A 19,518-nucleotide genomic window follows, 5' to 3' on the forward strand; every position below is an offset into this window, starting at 1 on the left:
CAATAGAAAGTTGCAGATTCCCTATCCTTTAGTTTGTCTGCTTGTATAAAACACAAATTCATAGGGTAATTGAGCACTAAAAATAGGGTACTCTGCAAAGTTTCTCAAAACAAAATTGTTCACGACTGTATATTGTGCATAGGGTTAAAAGGTTTGGCTTAAATGTAAGACAGTCATCAAATACGATATGTCACCTTTTGTCATGTCATGTCTATCATCTTACAGGATAAAGTCCCATTCTTCCAAAATATATTGCCTACACTACCACCTTCTTGACAACTGCTTTTGTGAGTACTGTACACTCACTCGAGTCAAGAGAGCATGAGCAAGAGATAGTCACTTAAATACCAGAAAGTGTTGACACTTTTGAAACCCTTACTCACCCAGATGTCTTTATTGAAATACATGGTTTTGTTTGACTAATTGTAACCATAAATGCTCTTTTTCATAGATATCCAACACAGTTCTAGTAGTGACATGGATCACATTTTCATGTGTTCTAGTGAGAATATTTTTTCCATTACAGTGATCAAGGATAATTCTTAACATTTTTCTTACAAGCTAGAGCTATTCTGTGTCTTCATAGCCAAATGTGCATCACTGCATCATTCCATTTCACTCTTTTCTAGGGTTATGAAGATTGGCTGAGACATAAAGCTGACAATGCAATAAATCTTTGCCCTGTTCATTTCATTCAGCATGGAAAACTGGTTAGAAAGCAAAGCCGAAAATTAAGAGTAAGTAACTATGACTTAACAGGTTTTGTGAGTCAGATTTTACTTCACCCTTCTTGTACACTTCACACATAAAACAAGTTATGCAGATATGTACTGTGATGATGCAGCATTTATTGCATTTAATGTTTAGATCTACTGTATACTAATTTTTAGTTTTATGTTTCTGAATAAAATATTTTTATAAAATTAAATTCCTAATGAGATTAGATAAATCTCATTTATTAACATCATTCTAAAAATTTATTTTTAGATGCTACTATTGCTGGTTTTTTATCAGGCTATTTTGCTTAACTGGCATTAACTAACTCCTTCCATAAATGTTACTTTTATTTTCCATTTTTAACTTGGAATTTGTGTCATGATTTATCTTTTCTCTATTTTCTGTCCATTGTGATTATCACAGAATCATAGGATGCTTTGGGTTGGTAGGGACCTTAAAGATCACCTAGTTCCAATCCCTGTGCCATGGGCAGAAACACCTTGCACTAGACCAGGTTGTTCAGAGCCTTATTTGACCTGGCCTTAACCCTCTTTGGGATGGGCTGTAATTACTATTATGCACATTAATAATTTATTTAAGTCAGATTGTGAAGGTCAGTGCTGTGTATAGAGATATATGCATATGTGCAGACAAAACACATTCTAAATATTTTCTGAAAACCCATAAAATCACAATCTCTCCATTGACCTTGTGAATGCTGCTACATTCCCCTTTTGGCATATTTTCAGAAATTAATTTCTGCTGCTTGTTTTTTTTGGGGTTTTTTTGTGAGCAGATTAACCTCTTAACATTATTTTTTTTAGAATTCAGAAAATTTGATAGATATTTGTTTGGAATTTTCTTTTTTCTGATATGTTTGTTTGGATGTCTTTTTCTGCTCTGCTGTTGATATGTTTGGATGTCTTTTTCTGCTCTGCTGTTTTTGGGCATAAGTGTATTAAGAGTGTTCACAGCCTTTCTGCTGTGACCTTCCATTTGAGTGTGATAGCTTCTGCCTGGGGCTTCCTAGTAATAAAAAAAAATTAGGACATCACATGCTTGAGAATTTCAGGTGTGTTAACTAACCAGTTAAATATACCAAACAAAAATAGTCAAGTACCATGCAACTAGATTTTGAATTTTAGTGGTTAATATGTCACCCATATTTTCTTAATTTCTCCCCTGTTTATTACCTTTCATAGGGTGTATATTCAGTGACTAAATGATAGGAGAGACAGACCTTGAAAACATTTGCATAGGAAGGGATATCTGTGTCTATTTGTAAATGGGTGAAATTCTCGGCTCTGTGTTACATGAGAAAACAGACTAGGTTGTAAAAAGTAGGCCCCTCTGCACCTAAAGCCTGAGGACACTTCATTATAAAGAAGGAAAAAAAGGATTGCTAAAAAAGGAATTCTTTTTCACACAATCAGAGAATGGTTGAGATGGCATTGACAGTGGCTCTACTTCATTTTACTGGAGGTTTTCTGGCCCAGCCCCCAGCTCCAGCAGGGCCACCAAGAGCTCAGCATCCTCTCTAGACAGGTTTCATGTCTCTCCAAGGATGGGGACTCCACTGCCTCCCTTGGGCAGCTGTTGCAGTGCTCAGTCACCAGCGCGATGAGAACGAGGTGGACCCTCCCACCTTCCAGGTTGTGCCCACTGCCTCCGGTCCCATCACTTTCTGCCAGAAAGAACCTGTCCCTGTCCCCTTTGCATCCTTAGCTGATGTACTGGCAAATGCTGGAACAGCTTTTAAATTGTATTAAGATGCTATGTGCTAGTACTTTTATTTGGTTTGGATTGAGGAAAATGAGAATTTCATACCTGATTGTTGCAGATATGCTTAGTTTGTGTTCTCCTGTGCCATGTGTAAAATCTGCAATTTTTCATTGCTATTGGTTAAGAAAAAAGAAGCCTTTTTCATATCTACAATTAGATAAACCTCATTTTTTTTAGTAATTCTAAAAATTTATATTTAGATGTTACTATTGCTGATTTTTATGAGACTGTTTTGCTTAACTGGAATTGACTCCTGCGAACTGCAAGGATAGTGGAATTTAGCTTTATAAGGATATAACAAGCAATGATTAAGCTGGTTCTTGTTATAATAAATTATGACATAAAATTATATTAAACAGATGTTGACCTACATGAAAAATTGCAAAAATTATGTATTTTTGATGGGATTTTTATTAAAACCCTGATATTCTTAGAACATGGAATATGTCTATGCCACTTGTTTAATCTCCAGAAATGTAGAAAAACTAATTTTTCTTGAATGATTTGCATGAATATTTTGAATTTGTAATTGGTGGCTGTTCTGTTGCAACATTCTAATGTGCTGTAAAATATTGCCTATGTTTCCATGAATAAAAATTATTTTTCTCACCTTTAAACATGGATAAAAATAGGATGGACTTCTGGTCAAAAATTCTGCTAAAAAACATATCCTGTTTTCAGCAGCAGATTAAATTGCTGGCTTTTTCTGACACTTTTTCAGCTGTGTCTAAGAGTAGTTCATATCTCCTGCTGTTTTTGAAACAGTTTTGTTGTATTTAGTCTTAAAACAAGTATAGTATCTTCCATCTCTCAAATAATGTTGCAAAACTTAATAAGACAGTACTAGCAGGGTGGTTCTCCTGAGAGGAAAGCCAGAAACAGTAGATCTCAGTAATTCTACAAGGTATAATTCAGTTTTCCAGAGATATCTCTGTAGTTCTTTTACTCTTGTGGTAAAATGGTGGTGTAAATAAAAACTGCTATTTTCAAAATATTTATGTTAATCTAGGAAATCTGAAATTGGGGCTGCTACATACATGCATTTTATTTTCTTGTGTTTTTTTCCCTAGGTTGGAGATATTGTAATGGTAAAAGAAAATGAAACATTCCCATGTGATTTAATATTCCTATCGAGTAGTAGAGGAGATGGAACATGTTTTGTTACAACAACTAGTTTGGATGGTGAATCCAGTCAGAAAGTAATTAAATGTTCTACATTTTTTTTCTAAGGCAAAGTTTGCTTTTAATTTTTGACACAGACCACAATATGACTTCATGCTTATATGTGTAAGCAGGTACACTGATTTGTGTAATTTATGTTTCTACCATCTGACTTCATTTCTCTTAAAGTAATACTATTTTATGAAAAGTTTTAAGACATTAGTTTGTGATTTTGTTTGTGTCCAGTATAGGCATGCAGATTACAGTGGTAATACACCAATGTTTTGTACTTATATGCTTTCATGGTGACCTGATTTATGAATATACTGCAAGGTACTTTCACATTTCTGTATAATCATTAAAAAAAAAGGTTGGAAAAGACCATGTAAGAAGATGCCCAAATAGGAGCATTTAGAGATGCTTTGTATTTGAATTATGGGCTCTTACATAAGTTAGTAGATTTCATGCTGAGCTGCAGTGTATGTACAGATTCATGTCTTGTGTATCTGTTCTTTTTTTTTTATTTACATGTTTTTATTGATTCCAGACTTACTATGCTGTTCAAGACACAAAGGCATTTCGCAATGAACAGGAAATTGATGCACTACATGCTACCATTGAATGTGAACAACCTCAGCCTGACCTTTATAAGTAAGACAATAATTCTTACCTGTTTCATTTAAGATACCTGAGCAATAAATCATAAAAAATCATAATGAAAGGATACTGGCTGCATCTCTCTGGTTAGAGTGAGCCCCAGAGTGAGCTTGAAGTCAGGTGGGTCTTCCATTCGTACTCCTTTTGTGGAGGTAGCTCCCTAGGTGTGCTCTGGGGTAGTGATTTCCAAAAGGGAATGGCACAGAGCAGTCCACTGAGGAATGTAGTGAAAATTTTAGAACTTCAGTTTCTTTTTTTTTTAATACAAAAATAAGGAAGAAGTTAAGATTTACTAATACTTAGTATATGTCTTGATACTGATACTCATACTCTGTCTGTATGGCACACGCAATTTTGAGGTTCTCCAGAGGAGGAGGGTGTTCCACAATATGGAGAAGTGGCCTGTGGCACTCACTCCTTTGCTTTCAGCATATTGCAAAATATTGTCATTTATGTGTACCCAGTTAAATGGATTTACAGATTATATTACCTAGTTCTAACTAAAATAACACTCACAAAATGCTGAAGTGGCTTAAAAATACTCTTGCAAAGATATTGCAGATTGAAGATAATGGTAACAGTCTAGCACAAATGCGCAGTAAGTAAGTGACAAGCATTTGTAGTCCTGGTACAGAACTTCATCAGTCATGTTACAAAGTAAAGCCACTGTCAATCTAATCAGATCTGAAAGGATGTCAGCCACAAAAAATTTAGATTGTCAAGACTATTTGAAATACAGATTTACATCTGCTGTTGTTAACCATGAGCCTCATACCACAGGCTTTGAAATACTGGTTAATGACAGCATGAAGCCATCACAATTAGGAAAACACTTCAATGCACAACATGAAGAAAAATGTCTACAGTTGCATAAAGTCATACAACACTCAGTATTTTACAAAAAGAACTGTACACAATTCCACTAAACCTAATAAAAAATCTTGAGAAGCCCCTTTTGAAGTTTCTTAATAGTAATACAAGAAGTCCTGTGCCATTGGGAAAGCGCTAATTTTTTCTACCACAGTAAAAAATAGCTGAAATAATACACAGAAAACAATATGATGTCAAGCTGAAATGCACTCTTTTGGCAGCAAATACTGTTGGAAGATGCAGAAAAAACATTGCTTATTTCTGAGGTGTGAAGGCATCTCTTTTCTGTGATCTTGGTGATTAAGAAGCTGGTTTAGAAATCTGCTTGAGAACAGGTTCTTCAGAGTATCAAGTCCATCACTTGCTTGATCCTTTTTTAAAATACTTGCTCTCAAAGTGAATGACTGCAAGTTGAAACTCATGCTATTATAGGTGGTGAAATTCTTTGGGATAGCTGTTGACACAAAATAATGAAAATGTTTCTTGATAGTCAGCCTGTATCTCTGCTGATTCTAGTTTGAAATTTTACCTCTCAGCAAAACACAGTGGTCTGTGAATCTTCTTTTCCAAAGGCATGTGGTTATTTTGTATCATGATGCATCATAACCAACTGTACATTATTGTCTTCAGATGTGGCCCTACCATGTTGTATGTTCTCTCAGCAGACAGGTTACCACTCCTGTGAGCCTCAGAGGTTCCATTTCCGGGTAACAGGCTCACCAGCTCCCCACAGTTTCCTCTACAACTGAGAACCCTAATGTGCAGCTTAATCCTCTTTGCATTATGTTATCCACTTGCACAGTGGTATTGCAAATACACTGTACTAGGTCTGGCTGGAATGAAGTCAGTTCCCTTCATAGCAGCCAGTGTAGTGTAGTGTTGTTGCTCTGAGACTAAAACAGTGTTAATTGCACACCATGGTTTTAACTGTTGTTGCTGAATTTTTAGTGTCAAACTTTTTGTTCCTCATTTTGCCCCTCCAGCAAATAGGCTGGGGGTGGGCAATGGACACAGCCAGGTTGGCTGACCTCAGGTGACCAGAGGGTCTGTGCCATGACCAGAGGGTCTGTGCCATGTAGTGTCATGCTCAGCAATAGAACCAGGGGCAGGGGGCAGTCTACCAGAGCAGCTGTTGCTTGGATACTGGCTGGACATTGGCAGGCTCATGGGAGGTGGTGAGTGGTTGCCTTTGTGTTACTTCTTTTTTTCCCTTCGCTTATTAAACTCTCAGGATCTTGCTTTTGCTCTTCCAGGACAGTTCTGTTCCCTGTCCTGCTGGGGAGGGAAGGAGCGAGAGGCTGATGGGTGCTTAGCTGCTATCCAGGGTCAAACCACCACATACGGATAAAATGTACTGACAAATATTATGAGGAAGAATTACTTACTGGGTCTAGGCTTTGTTTTGCTTTGGTTTTAATTTAACTGTAGGCTTTAGCTGTTGTAAAATATAGTAATTGCACTGACTTATCTCGGGTAGTTTAGGGAATAAGACTTTTTATTTCTTTTTCATGGGTCTACTTAGAAGATTTATCCCTATTTTTTACACTTCCTTGTTTGCAAAATTTATGTCAAGTTACCATTCTATGTATTTTTGTATTTGCATGTTTTAAGTGTATATCTATATGTATCTCATACGTTCTTGTACATGTTATGGATAATTGGAGCCTGTTCAGTTTGAAAGTGTTCTCTGTGATACATACTTTCTAGAAAATATTTAATAAATAATCTATTAGCAGTACTGTTAAACTACTTGTATATTTCCCTTTCAGATTTGTTGGTCGAATAAATGTTTACCATGATAGGAATGAGCCTATTGCAAGGTGGGGAAATCCAGAGTTTCTACACATTTAAATATTTCACAGTTCAATAAGCATCAATAATGAGAATTACCTTTGGTTCACCAACATTGTGCTGCTATGTTTTAATGATAAAATATTTTTTTCTTAGAAAATTCCAGACTGCTGTTTCATAAATAATTGATATTTTGTCTTCTAATCATATTTCTCTTCTTTAGTATTTTAATGTCTTTATTCAACTTCAGTTTTAGTTTGTAAATGATGTTGATAGGATTTTGACAGCGCTTGTACAACACTGTCCCATTAGTGTGAGATCTTGGTAGTGCACTAAACAATATAAATAGTATCACTTGTGAATTTCATTTTTCTTAAATTTTGAAGGGTTTGAACATGTAAAATTTTTTTTTGTGTAATTTTACTAAGTGTGTTTGTACTTCTGTGTAAAGTGTCCATAGTGCTCTGTGTTCAAGGGAGGCAACATCCAACTTGCTGTACCTGATTTTGTTCTGATTCTTGTCACAAAGAGGCAAAGCAGTAGGAGAGAAAAGCTGCTTGCTGGGGTGGTATCCTAGATCCCAGCATGTGGGGGCTTAGGCAGTGCTGGCTAAGTGCCTTCCTAACGTCAGTGTGTCTTTAGATATGTTATTTTCTGTCTCAGTCTGCTATGGAAACTGTTGATTGATCTGGGTCTTTCATGTAACATTGTTCACTAGTTTCTTGAAAGTAGTTTCAAGTTTTACATCAGCATTGTGGCCCTGTGTGTTTGGAGTTTCTTGATTTTTTTGGGAGTTTCATACCACAGGTGCACTTCAAATAACATTGGAAAACACTGAATGTACTTTTTGGTTTGTTTTTTTTATTGCTGTATAGATAGAATGATAATTCTGCATGCAGTCTGTCTGTAAAGTAGTCCTTGGCTTTGAACTGATGTGATGATTAGTATACATATCATGTTCCAAAGTATTATTTAAACTTCATTGAGGTCCTTACATTAATTCCTGTACTCTTCAATAAATTATTTTACTTATATTTATTGACATTTTGAAAAATGTTTACAGCAAGTATCAAAAATATCTTGTATGCCATTTAAAATAAAATGGACGACTGTATTGTCCTTAAGAAGTTCTGACATACAGGACACTATAGTTTATATAAGCCTAAAAAATAATAGAATTAATATTTTTAAAAATAAGCACTGTGCAATTAGGATGGTGAGTCTTTATTTGGGTACCTACATATGTGGGGTTTAGGTGCATTGGTTTAAGACTTGAATTGTGAAATTGTGATCTTAATTTTAGTCATATGTTTATCTATTTTTAATTTTCACTTTAAAATTTTAAATATGCCTTGTAATTTGTTAAAATAAAAGGTTTTTAGTAAAACAAATTTCCTCTTTTATGTGACTTCCACTAAGGTCTGATGGTTTTCTCTAAATGTTTAAATTTTGTAATACTTGCCTTTTGCAGACCATTAGGATCTGAAAATCTGCTTCTTAGAGGAGCCACGTTAAAGAACACAGAAAAAATCTTTGGTAAATATTTCTGTTGACTACTTTAATGGACCCTGAAGTAATAAGCAAACACCAAACAAGGTTACAGGCTTGCAGTTACTACTGAGCTTATGATTTCTATTGCATCAATTGTTTTACAACATTTTAATAATCTTTAACATTGTTACATAGAAACACTTTAGCAGTTGGAAACTGTGACTGGAATGGGATGTAAATGCTGCATAAAATTTCGAAGTATCAAGATAATTAAGCCATTTCTAATTTTGGGTTGTCATCGAAATCTGTAGTTTCTTTCTTCAGACCAAAGAATTAAAGAAATGACAGAGTATAATAATCTAATGAATTGTGCTCTTTTGAAGTTACTGCACTGTGCAATCTTTAGTAAAACAAGTTGTCTAATTTCAGGTGTTGCTATCTACACTGGCATGGAAACCAAGATGGCATTAAATTACCAATCAAAATCACAGAAGCGATCTGCTGTAGAGAAGTAAAATATGTAATACTTATTTTGGGGTTTGAAGGCTGCATGTTTAAATGGTGCAAATCAGATTTTTTTTTCTCTGAAAGTGTATGTTTTATTGATTTAAATGAAAGAAAATAGGTAGAGTGACTTAAAATTTGCTTATTTATAACTAATTTTTACTTATAATGCAAGTTACATAACACCATATAAATGAGGTTCTCAATACCGAATTATTCTTGTTAGGTGTTCAAAAAATAAAGCCATTTTGATTTGGTGCTTAGCTCTTTAATGTATGATGTTCTATAAGACTTTTCTTTTACTGTTTAGAGTACATCTACTGACAGTTTTCCAAGGTTGTGGTTTTTATTATCCTAGCATTCAGTGCTTTTCATTGCAATTAAGTCTTGAATTCAGTAAAAATAACTTTTTAGATGCACTTTACTTTGGATCAGTTGCAGTAACAGTGCTTGTCTGTGACATGTTTTCCTTGGTTTAGCTAAAATTAACAAGTTGCATAAAGGCATACATGGTGGAAAAGTATAACAGTGCTATCCTTAAGGCGTGAGCTGACATTGATTGCTTACTATTTTCTATTCCTTCTCTATCTGAAATCATCAGCTCTGAGTAAGGTGTCCAGGCTTGTGAAAAACAAGATGTCATTGATTGAGACAAGATGTACTGACCAGCTGACAGCCTTTCTCTTACACAGTGACTGAGCAATGATGTTGTGTCTCTTTCTATTGTTACTGGTGTATAACCCATGGCTTTTAGTTCATGCCCATCATTAATGAAAATATTATCTTAAATGCAAAGTTTTCTTGCTCTTTTTTTAGATCTGCCTAGAGTTAAAGCATTAAAGCTGTGTAGCAAAATGTTCTTTTTTGTTTTTTTTTATTTCTATAAAAGTACTTATGTGAGTGATCTTATAATGATTCAGCAAAGTGGCATGAAAAGGTCTGCAGATTCAAGCCCAGTTGTTCTGTTATGATTCTATCTATACTGTTGTTTTCACTAATATACTAGTTTTGGTAATTTGTCACACACATTTTGGAAACAACTATAAAAATGGAAAAATAGAAATTAAAAATAGGAAATACTGCAGTTGTACATTTTAATGCAGTAATATTGTTCCTCTTTGGAAAAGCACTTTGGCAGAGTTATTTAACATCTTAGCATTGTTAGACATGCAGCAAATATTAGACTGATGTATAACAGACTGAGTATAACATTTTCTAATAAACTCTGTCGTTTATATGCTAATGGGGTTCTTATTTTGCCTTTTTTTTTTTTTAGATCAATGAATGTATTTCTTGTTGTATACCTCTGTATTCTCGTCAGTAAAGCAGTAATAAATACTGTTCTCAAGTATGCCTGGCAGAGTGAACCATTTCGTGATGAGCCATGGTACAATCAGAAAACAGAGCCTGAAAAGAAAAGAAATTTGGTATGGAAATAAATGATAATACGAAGAAAGTTTCCCAAATACTGAAAAGTATATACAGCCTGCTTACTTACCAGTCATGCTTTTTTGCTGACAGTGGTGATAGTGTACTTGTAGAAAGCTTGTATGTTAAATTTTTGCCCTTAAGTTGTATGTGTGAATTTAACTGATGAGAAAATCTCTAGTTTAATGTGAAAAGCTTCATGAAAGTGTTTTGGAGCTGCCTGTTATTTATATAAATTACTAAAGAATTGACCTCTCACTGAGAAATACAAGGGCTGGAAGGAATCCCACAGCTATTGGCAGTCCTGTAAGAGACATGGTCAAAATAATCCACTGTGGGAATCTCCATAAAAATGCCCCTCAAAAGCTTAGTTTCATATTGCTCTGTTATGAGCACTCGAGGCATCAGAGAGCATCAGTCACCAGTGCCAGATGTTCTTACAGGAACAAGGACGTTGTCCTGAATGGAAAACCAGGGGATCCCAAGCAGTGAGCTGAACCCTGCCCTACAGAAAGCACAATATTTATTTCACTAAATCCTCCCAGTCAGACTAGGGGAAAATTTGCTTCCTTACCCTAAATGCATGAGGAGCACGTGCTAGGCAAGCTTTCTGGAGTTCTCATTAGCACCAGTAGCACTGTCTCAGCCTGCTCAGCAGGTTGACTGTAACTCCACCAAGTCTCCACCACTGAAAAATTGAGCTAGGTTATGTGCATACATTCTGCTTGTGTTGAGAGAAGGAAAGGAAACCCTTTATTTATTCATGAAATGCTGCCTGAAAGTTATGTAATTTGGTAATCCTTGAAGGAGTTGCTATGGAACTATGCTATTTTTTTTGTAATTTTTTAATGTGCATGTTAATGTTTCCCTTGCTCCCCAAAAAGTCTTCACCATGCTCATTAGTTGCTCTAGAACTTTACAATAATGCTATGTTATGGCACTCTACACTTGTATATCTGTAAAGAAAAATGCAAATTTCAAAGCAGAAGCTCTATTGCATGCCAGTTGTGATGTTATAAATCATGAAGGTTTACATCCTGTGCTGAACTGCGAGCTATGAAAGACATTGCTTATTGTTCAAAAGTTATTTGAAAAAACTGATTTGTAAATACATGTAGTAATCTTGCAGTGTTTAATGGTACACGAAAAATCAATATTTCCATCTTGTTTCTTTGTCAGTTTCTTCGAGCTTTTACGGATTTCCTTGCATTCATGGTTCTTTTCAACTACATTATTCCTGTCTCCATGTATGTCACTGTGGAAATGCAGAAATTCCTTGGTTCTTATTTCCTTGCATGGGATGAGGAAATGTTTGATGAAGGTACAGGTGAAGGACCACTGGTGAACACTTCTGACCTCAATGAAGAGTTGGGACAGGTAAATTTCATTGAATTATACTTTTTTTTCAACTGTTTCTACTGTAATTTTTTATCTTAAAATTGCTACTTCAAGGTTTTTTAGTTTTGTTTTATTTTGAGGTTTTTTGCAGCTACATGTGCATTTTCTTTAGTGCTGATTAATTTTAAAAATAAAATCTGAGATATTTTTGTTTTCAGAATCAAAAATTCTGATTCCTCACCCAGTCAGTGAAATTCAATTAGTATTACTATAGTATTAATGAATAAAGACTTCTTCTCCATTGATTATAGAGGGAAATTATATAAGCATCTAGCTTCCTTAGATTAAAAGTTAGATGCAAAAAAAAAAAATCCCTTTTTGTCTGACTAGACTGACACTGCATCTCCAGACACAAGTTTCATCCATTAAAATGATCAATGGACAGCCTCATTTTTGAAAAGAAATTCTGTTCTGTCTTAAGAAAATCATCACCTTGAGACAGGTACAGATAAATTTTGTTTGAGAAAATATTTAAGATCTTGGTTAAAAATACTTTCATATGTTTTTCAAATAAATAAATAAGATGTTGTATTTCTTTCTAATCAAACAGATAATAAAGGTTTTAAGGATACATATCTATTTGGATTAAGGGTGGTACAAGGTATTTCATTATTATGGCAGACAATTGACATTGCCTCCAATAAGATCCTCAAAGAGGATCTGCTGAATTACAGCCTGGATGAGCAGACAGTGAGGTGGATTGAGCAGGGGTGAACAGCCAGGCTCAGAGGGGTGCACAGTGGGAGGCCAGCATCTAGCAGTGTACACTGGGGTCAGTATGGCTCCCATCCTGATCATGAATGATTTGGGTGACTGGGGGCCATCCAGCTGGAAACCAGCTTTGCAGGAAAGGACCTGCGTGTCCTGATGGAAATCAAGTTCAGCATGAGCCAGCAGTGCATTTCTATGGCAAAGAGGGCCAGGGGTATCATGAGCTGCATTAGGCAAAGTGTTGCCAGCAGGTCAGGGGAGGTGATCCTGCCCCTCTCCAGGGCTCACCTGGAGTGCTGTGTCCAGCTCTGGGCTCCCCAGTACTGACACATGAGTGTACTGGAGGGAGCCTAGTGAAGGGCCACAAAGACAGACAAGGGACTGGACTTTCCATGGCTCATGCAAAGACAGGTAGAGAGAGCTGGGACTGTCCAGCCTGGAGGAAAGAAGATTCAGGGAAGATCTTACCAATCTATACAAATACCTGAACAGGAGGGTACTAAGAGGATAGAGCCAGGATTTTCTCAGTGGTGACCAGAGGCAGTGGGCACAACCTGAAATGGAAGGTCTGTCTGAATATGGGGAAACACTGTGACAAAGCAACACACTGAATGACTTGATTGATAGCATTTTGTAAATTTAATGATGAAACTGAATGTAGGGGTTGAGATGAAAAAAATCCATATGAATCCTGTCCACTCAGAAAAAAGTTTAATTGCAGGAATTTTGTTAACAGATAAAAAGCCATCGTAAAATTTGGCATTTGCCTTTTCAGATTAGTGCGTATTATAAAAGCCAATCTCAGTGGAAAGTGTGCATAATTAATGATGTTTTTGAAGACTGAGCAAAAATTTATTTGGTTTTTAGTTTGCTCGGTGCACTGCATAAATGGTGAAGTTTGATAAACAATCTGATGAAATAATAGCCTTATTTTCAGTGTTTAGTTCCTTGCCTTACTTCATTTTTTAGTTTATCAAATATGATATGCAGTATGTATGCAATACCTACATCCAGGATCCAAAATTGAGTCAATCTAGTTCTTCTAGTTGATAGTTCTGATTTTGGTTTTAGTTTTAGTATTGTTAGACTTAAGCACTGGGGCTCATTGTAAAAGATAAAGTTAATAAAAAATTCAATATTGAGACAAAATGAATGTTTCCAGGGCAACTACAGTGCCCAGGCATATAACAGTATGTGTCCACAATCCTGATTTAAACTAACATAATTGTAGTGGGGAATTCTGATACTACCCTAAAGACTGTTCTGTCAGTAACTGATCCACATCCAGGCATGTGCATTAAATAATAATCCCTGGGAAATGAAATTTGTATGCATTTTGTTTCTATAAATACCTGTCTTGCAGCAAGAAAGACATTAAAAACTAAAAAGGACCTAGAGAGAAGAGTGGAAGTAGGTTAAAAACATCATTTACATGCGTTATGAGGCAAAAGATACCATTGTTAGATACTCTTACAGGATACAATCTTTCAGGGCCTATATTTCTATGAAGATAACTGCCAAAAGAAATTGTTGTCTTCCTTTTCTGAAAGAGCATAAGGATTTTCAAAGGAAGGTGTAGCCCAGTAATAAACTCAGTTTTGTTCGGAGACGTTGGAAAATTCTGTTCACATTCCTGCGGTTTTTATTTTGTGCTCGTTTGCAGATTGAGTATGTCTTCACAGATAAAACAGGAACATTAACTGAGAACAATATGGAATTTGTAGAATGTTGCATTGAAGGGCATGTTTATGTACCAGATGTTATCTGCAATGGCCAAATCCTCCATGATTGTACAGGCATTGATATGATTGATTCATCTCCAGGAAGTAGTGGAAAGGTATGATAACTCTCTATATGTTCTTGATTTTTTACAATGAAACATGAAAATTGAACTGTACTGATGAAGCGAATGTTAGAAATCCAACACTCTTGAATTTTACTAATCAAAGTAGATAACTGCATAGACATTTTAATTTCCTAGTTAAGAGTAAGATTTAAAGGCTTAATGGGAAGGTTCTCATTTTAATACAGTTGTAAAGCTGAATCAAAACCTAAATATAGAGCTTTCTCTGGTTAATAGCTACAGACACAGATAACTGGTTTCCATTTAACCTTAGCTACAACAGAGAAAGCAAGACAGGAAAATCCTCGAAGGGGAAAATGGGGGCTTAGTGCAATTGCTTATTTAGTCATCACTGAGTGAAAATGTGGCCAGAGAATGGTTTATGATCAAATTAAATTACTTTTAAAATGTGACTTAATTTAGCCACATCTGAAGTGTGCTACCTACAGCATGTATGTATTATGGTTATTTGCTGTGTTGAAAGTTGAAAATTAGTTGAAAGTTCAGGAGTCTTCATGTGTCAACAGGTGAACAGGGTGTATATGGGCAGGATAATCACAGCCAAAGTACAATGTATTTTTTATTACCTCAGTACAGTATCAGAGTCACACTCACTTCATATCATACCCTTCACTGTGACAAAATGAGGTCTCTTAAAATATGTTGGTATAAGTCAGCAGCCTTATGTCTCTCATCCATGGCCCTCAGAATGTGGTCCCGAGGTATGGTGAGTTTTTATCTTGGAATCACAATGTCACAGATAGTTTGTATTTAACAGCACAGAAGAATAGGTTTCAGGCACAAAGATAAAGATAAAACACACACAGGTATCCATGAAATAGAAATCTCTTTCTGGTGCCAGCTGTCATTACTAAACTATCTGAAATTTTATAAGAAGTGTTTGGCTGCCAAAGTATGTGCACTTCAGTAATTTATGTAGTTCCGAAGGGTGTTCAAGCTGCTCAAGAGATTGAAATCTGTAAGCCCTGCTAAGACCTGTGCTCCAGGTACTACATCCTTCTGTGTGAGCTCAGGAGTTCTAAATGATACCTTGACTAGTATGTAATTAATACAAGTTGTTAAAGTTTAAGCAAAAGTAAAGAAAAAACACCTTCAGCTACATGTAGGCATTCAGAGGAGGTAGAAGATGCGCGCTCGGGGTTTTTTGCATCCTTAGCTTGACTGGTATGGAAATGCTAAGGGTACAAACAGCTGTGACACAATTGTGTGGTTACCACAGGGAGGGACCTGGCTCCCCCTCAAGGAGCCTGCCTTTGTCTGATTAATAATCAGCAGTAATCAGTGATATGGATCCCCTCCAAAAAGAAGAAAAAGAAGAGTTTTCAAGCGATAACACATAATGACAGCCGTTCCTTTTATTTCTCAGGAGAGAGAGGAGCTATTTTTCCGAGCTCTTTGTCTCTGCCACACTGTTCAGGTAAAGGATGATGATAGCGTAGATGGTTTGAAGAAAAGCCAGGTACCAAGAAAACCCTGTATATATATATCATCATCACCTGATGAAGTTGCTTTAGTCGAAGGAATACAGAGGTATGTGTGTACTTAGGTATTATATTTTTCTAAACTACAGATCTAATCACTGAATCTCAAATTTGTTTTCAGAATAAAAATCATAATAACAAACACCAATCTACAGCTGATTGTTTTCTTAACATGAATTCATGAATATTCATAGCCTAAAATCAACTAAAAACAGTTTGGGATTTTGTTGTTGGTTTGTTGTGGGCTTAGTCTTAAATCCTTATGACAATGCTTAAACTGGATAATTATATATTTGTTACATTCATTCTCTTATTCTGTGTTTCATTTTACAGACTTGGTTACACATATCTAAGGCTGAAAGAAAATTACATGGAGATCTTAAATCGGGAAAATAACATAGAAAGGTGAGTGGTTAAAAAGATAACAAAATAGCCTGATGAGTTTTTGTTGATGCGTCTAATAAACCATTGTTTCCTTACAGATGAATTTCTAAGTCAGGAAAGCCAAGAACCTTGCATTTTAGTAGAAAAATTAAGAAAATTTAGTAATTTTAATTACCTTCACTTTTTTGACATTGTATGCAGTATAAAATATTGATATGACAATGAAGGTGTGGTGTGAGATTCATGACCTAATCTAATAGTTCCTGATGGTTTTGTATATTCTTAATAGAAAATGCTGTGTACCCAATTTGCTGTTCACAGATAATCCATGGAATTTACAGGACAGGAGGGTAATATCTGTAGAAAAAAAATTGTGGAACATAAATATGAGTCAATTTTCAATAACATTGAAATAGTACAGCTGTTCTGTGGTATGTGCATACCCTTGAGAATGTACCTTACACATCTCTAGATGTCTGCTGGTTAAGTCTCTGGTATATCCAAATCTTCCTGCTTGGGTACTCTGCTAACTGTACAGGGACTCTTGGGCACAAATATAGGAACCCTGCTGTTACTTTACCTCCTTTTAGGATAATAGGGAGACTTTTTAGGCTCAGCTCATAAGAACTGGAGTCAGTATCATTTGGTGACTCAGAAGAAATCACTGTAATCATTGAGAATTTTCTCCCAAATGCATCACAGTTTGTAGACATAGGCCTGATGTAGCTTTGCACAGGTCTGAGTCCTAGGGTGTTAAAAGGACTTAGGACTGAGGGATTTAATTAAACATGCAGATTTGGACAGAGATGAATCCTGAAAAAGTTGGGATTAATGATTGGATTGTTTCTGTTTGCTCTGGAAAAGGGAGGCTCTCTTAAGTTAGGAGAAATAGATAAGAGAGTAAATGATAGAAGTAAACTGATTAAACCAAAACAGTGCAGCAGGAGCTTGTTCATTTTTCCTCTTAAAAAGTAAAGGAACATGATAAAATCAAATAATAGAAATAATGGCAAGTATAAAACCAGTAAAAAGAAATATTTTTCTTTTCACTTGAATAAATTATCTGTAAACATTTGAGCACTTTTGGGAGATTAGGAATAATAAAAACTAGAAAAATATAAAATAAAGACTTGAGTGTAAGCATGCATTTCAAGTTCTAAGGCTATGTCTAAGTATTATACATTGAAACATACTTCATAACCAGTACAGTGCTCTGCTGCAAAGTTTCTAGTCTTCTACTTAAATTAGAGTGACTGTACATCTGAGGATACTTAGGGACATGGCAAGTTCTGTTTCAAGTAACTCGGAGCTGAGGGCTTTCCTTACTTATTATTTGCAACCTGCTGTTTCATTCTGTACTAGTTTCATATTCCATGGTACTCAACATAATCTTCCATGTTAGAAGAAATGTTTAATTTATATGCTTGAAGTTATAATAACCACTTTAGGAATCGGAAAAAATAGAGTTGTGTAAAAAATAGTTCTGTTTCTGTTTCAGGTTTGAATTATTGGAGGTTTTCAGTTTTGATTCTGTGAGACGGCGAATGAGTGTAATTGTTAAATCTCCAACAGGTAGGGCTGTCACATTCTGTTTGATTTTTTTGTGTCACTTGAATTTGTTTCAGATTTATCAGAATTAAGCATTAAACACAGTCTGTATGCCCTTCTTTATAAAATAAGGGACCAGGTACTAGCATGAGTACAATGTTGCCAAAAAGTTGGAAGAAAACATTTTGAAGACTTATTAATTTGGATGTTTTTTGAAGAAAGTATATTTGGTCATTTTGAATTCCATATGCTGTCTCTTTTAGGTGATATATTTCTGTTTTGTAAGGGAGCAGATTCCTCCATATTTCCTAGGGTTAAAGAAGGTAAAATTGACCAAATACGATCCCGAGTACAACGCAATGCAGTGGTAAGATTCCATTTTACTGATCTGTTCACATGATATCAGTGTCCAAAAGAAATTAAGTGTTCTGACCCTCCTGCATCTTCTGCTAACAGATTTGAAGGTTATTCTATGTCAAGGTTCACTCAGGCTTTGTGGCTAGCAGTCTGTGTAACTCCCTTATTTGCATCTGTCCTCTAGCTCATCTTCCAAATGTCAGTTGTGGTGCAGTATGAATACATTAGATATGCCCAACTGTATGTTAAACCAGAGGTCATCAGTTAGCTCGTTAGTATGGCAATTTCACAAATGTGGTTTGAATTAATGTCTGGATAGAAGAGAAGTGAAAAACAGTAAATCTCTGTAAAAACTATTGCTAGTTTCAACCCCCAGCCTTAGCAACTGTGATTTGCTGCCTTTGATTGCTTTACAAGCTCTGAGACAGTGAAGTGATCATCAATATCTTACATTTTTGCTTGCTAAAAATCAGCTATTAACTGGCTGATCATCTTCAAAAGAAATTTAGAACTTTTTTTACCTGAAAGTAGTATTTGGAGTGGTCAAGTATTGAATTTTGTTGTATCTAAAAATATGCAGAACTCATTGCAATGTAGGACAACTGCCAGTCTTACATAGAATATAATTTGCTGGCATCCAGTACTTAAACTGAAAACAAAGTATTATTACAGATATGTGAAAAAAAAACCTGCTACAGTGTCACCTGCTTTTGTTTTGAAGCAAAAAGCTCTCAACGTGCTTTACTAAGCTTCATTTTATGGAACAGCTGTCTGATAATTGCAAGTAAAAGAGGCTAATGAAATTGAAAAGTATTTACGTATAATATCCATTCAGTGTCTGTCAAGAAATAAATCCAGACCAGCACCTATTTATTCATCCTGCATAATTGGAAATAGGACTGGCTCCTACATACAGAAGCCTCTCAAAGAAAATATCTGGCACCTGCTTTTATAAATTTCAAGAGGCAGGGAGATATTTTAATAATTGTCCTTGGTTTGGTAATAAGTAACTATACAAAGACTTACTGGATGAATTAAAGTTAAGGAAGCTGAAGTGCCCGTTAAATGGTGTTGTGAGAAGCAATATATAACTCAGGTGGCAAAACCTTACTGGGTTTCTCCCCACCTTACACAATCTATATACTTGCTTTCATATTCATCACTCAGTCCAGAAGTTTGATGCAGTCTGCAACACCCACAGCTAAATTATAGTTTTCACTTGATTGAAATGGTACAGTTGGATTTTCACTTTCAGTTATCTTCGTGATGTTTGGCCCCTGTCTGTGGATCTGCTGCAGCACAGCATCAAAATCAGACTCTGCAGAGCTACTATTTATATTACTATTATTTATTCTGACTCATCCTGCCTAATTA

The 19,518-nt window shown here is 35.6% G+C and overlaps 1 protein-coding gene across 1 annotated transcript in view; it reads left to right on the forward strand.

The window, feature by feature from the left end:
* ATP11A (ATPase phospholipid transporting 11A) overlaps positions 1-19,518 on the forward strand; it is a 76,546-nt gene that overhangs the window by 28,669 nt on the left and 28,359 nt on the right. The window contains exons 3-15 of the mRNA XM_031056141.1: positions 630-737; positions 3,570-3,698; positions 4,208-4,311; positions 6,957-7,007; positions 8,450-8,514; positions 8,899-8,980; positions 10,250-10,400; positions 11,581-11,778; positions 14,174-14,347; positions 15,741-15,904; positions 16,189-16,260; positions 17,738-17,811; positions 18,051-18,154. Of these exons, the coding sequence (XP_030912001.1) occupies positions 630-737; positions 3,570-3,698; positions 4,208-4,311; positions 6,957-7,007; positions 8,450-8,514; positions 8,899-8,980; positions 10,250-10,400; positions 11,581-11,778; positions 14,174-14,347; positions 15,741-15,904; positions 16,189-16,260; positions 17,738-17,811; positions 18,051-18,154 (1,476 nt within the window). The remainder of the gene's footprint in view (positions 1-629; positions 738-3,569; positions 3,699-4,207; positions 4,312-6,956; positions 7,008-8,449; positions 8,515-8,898; positions 8,981-10,249; positions 10,401-11,580; positions 11,779-14,173; positions 14,348-15,740; positions 15,905-16,188; positions 16,261-17,737; positions 17,812-18,050; positions 18,155-19,518) is intronic.

Source organism: Geospiza fortis, unplaced genomic scaffold (assembly GCF_000277835.1).
Source record: "Geospiza fortis unplaced genomic scaffold, GeoFor_1.0 scaffold192, whole genome shotgun sequence".
NCBI classification, from domain to species: Eukaryota; Metazoa; Chordata; class Aves; order Passeriformes; family Thraupidae; genus Geospiza; species Geospiza fortis.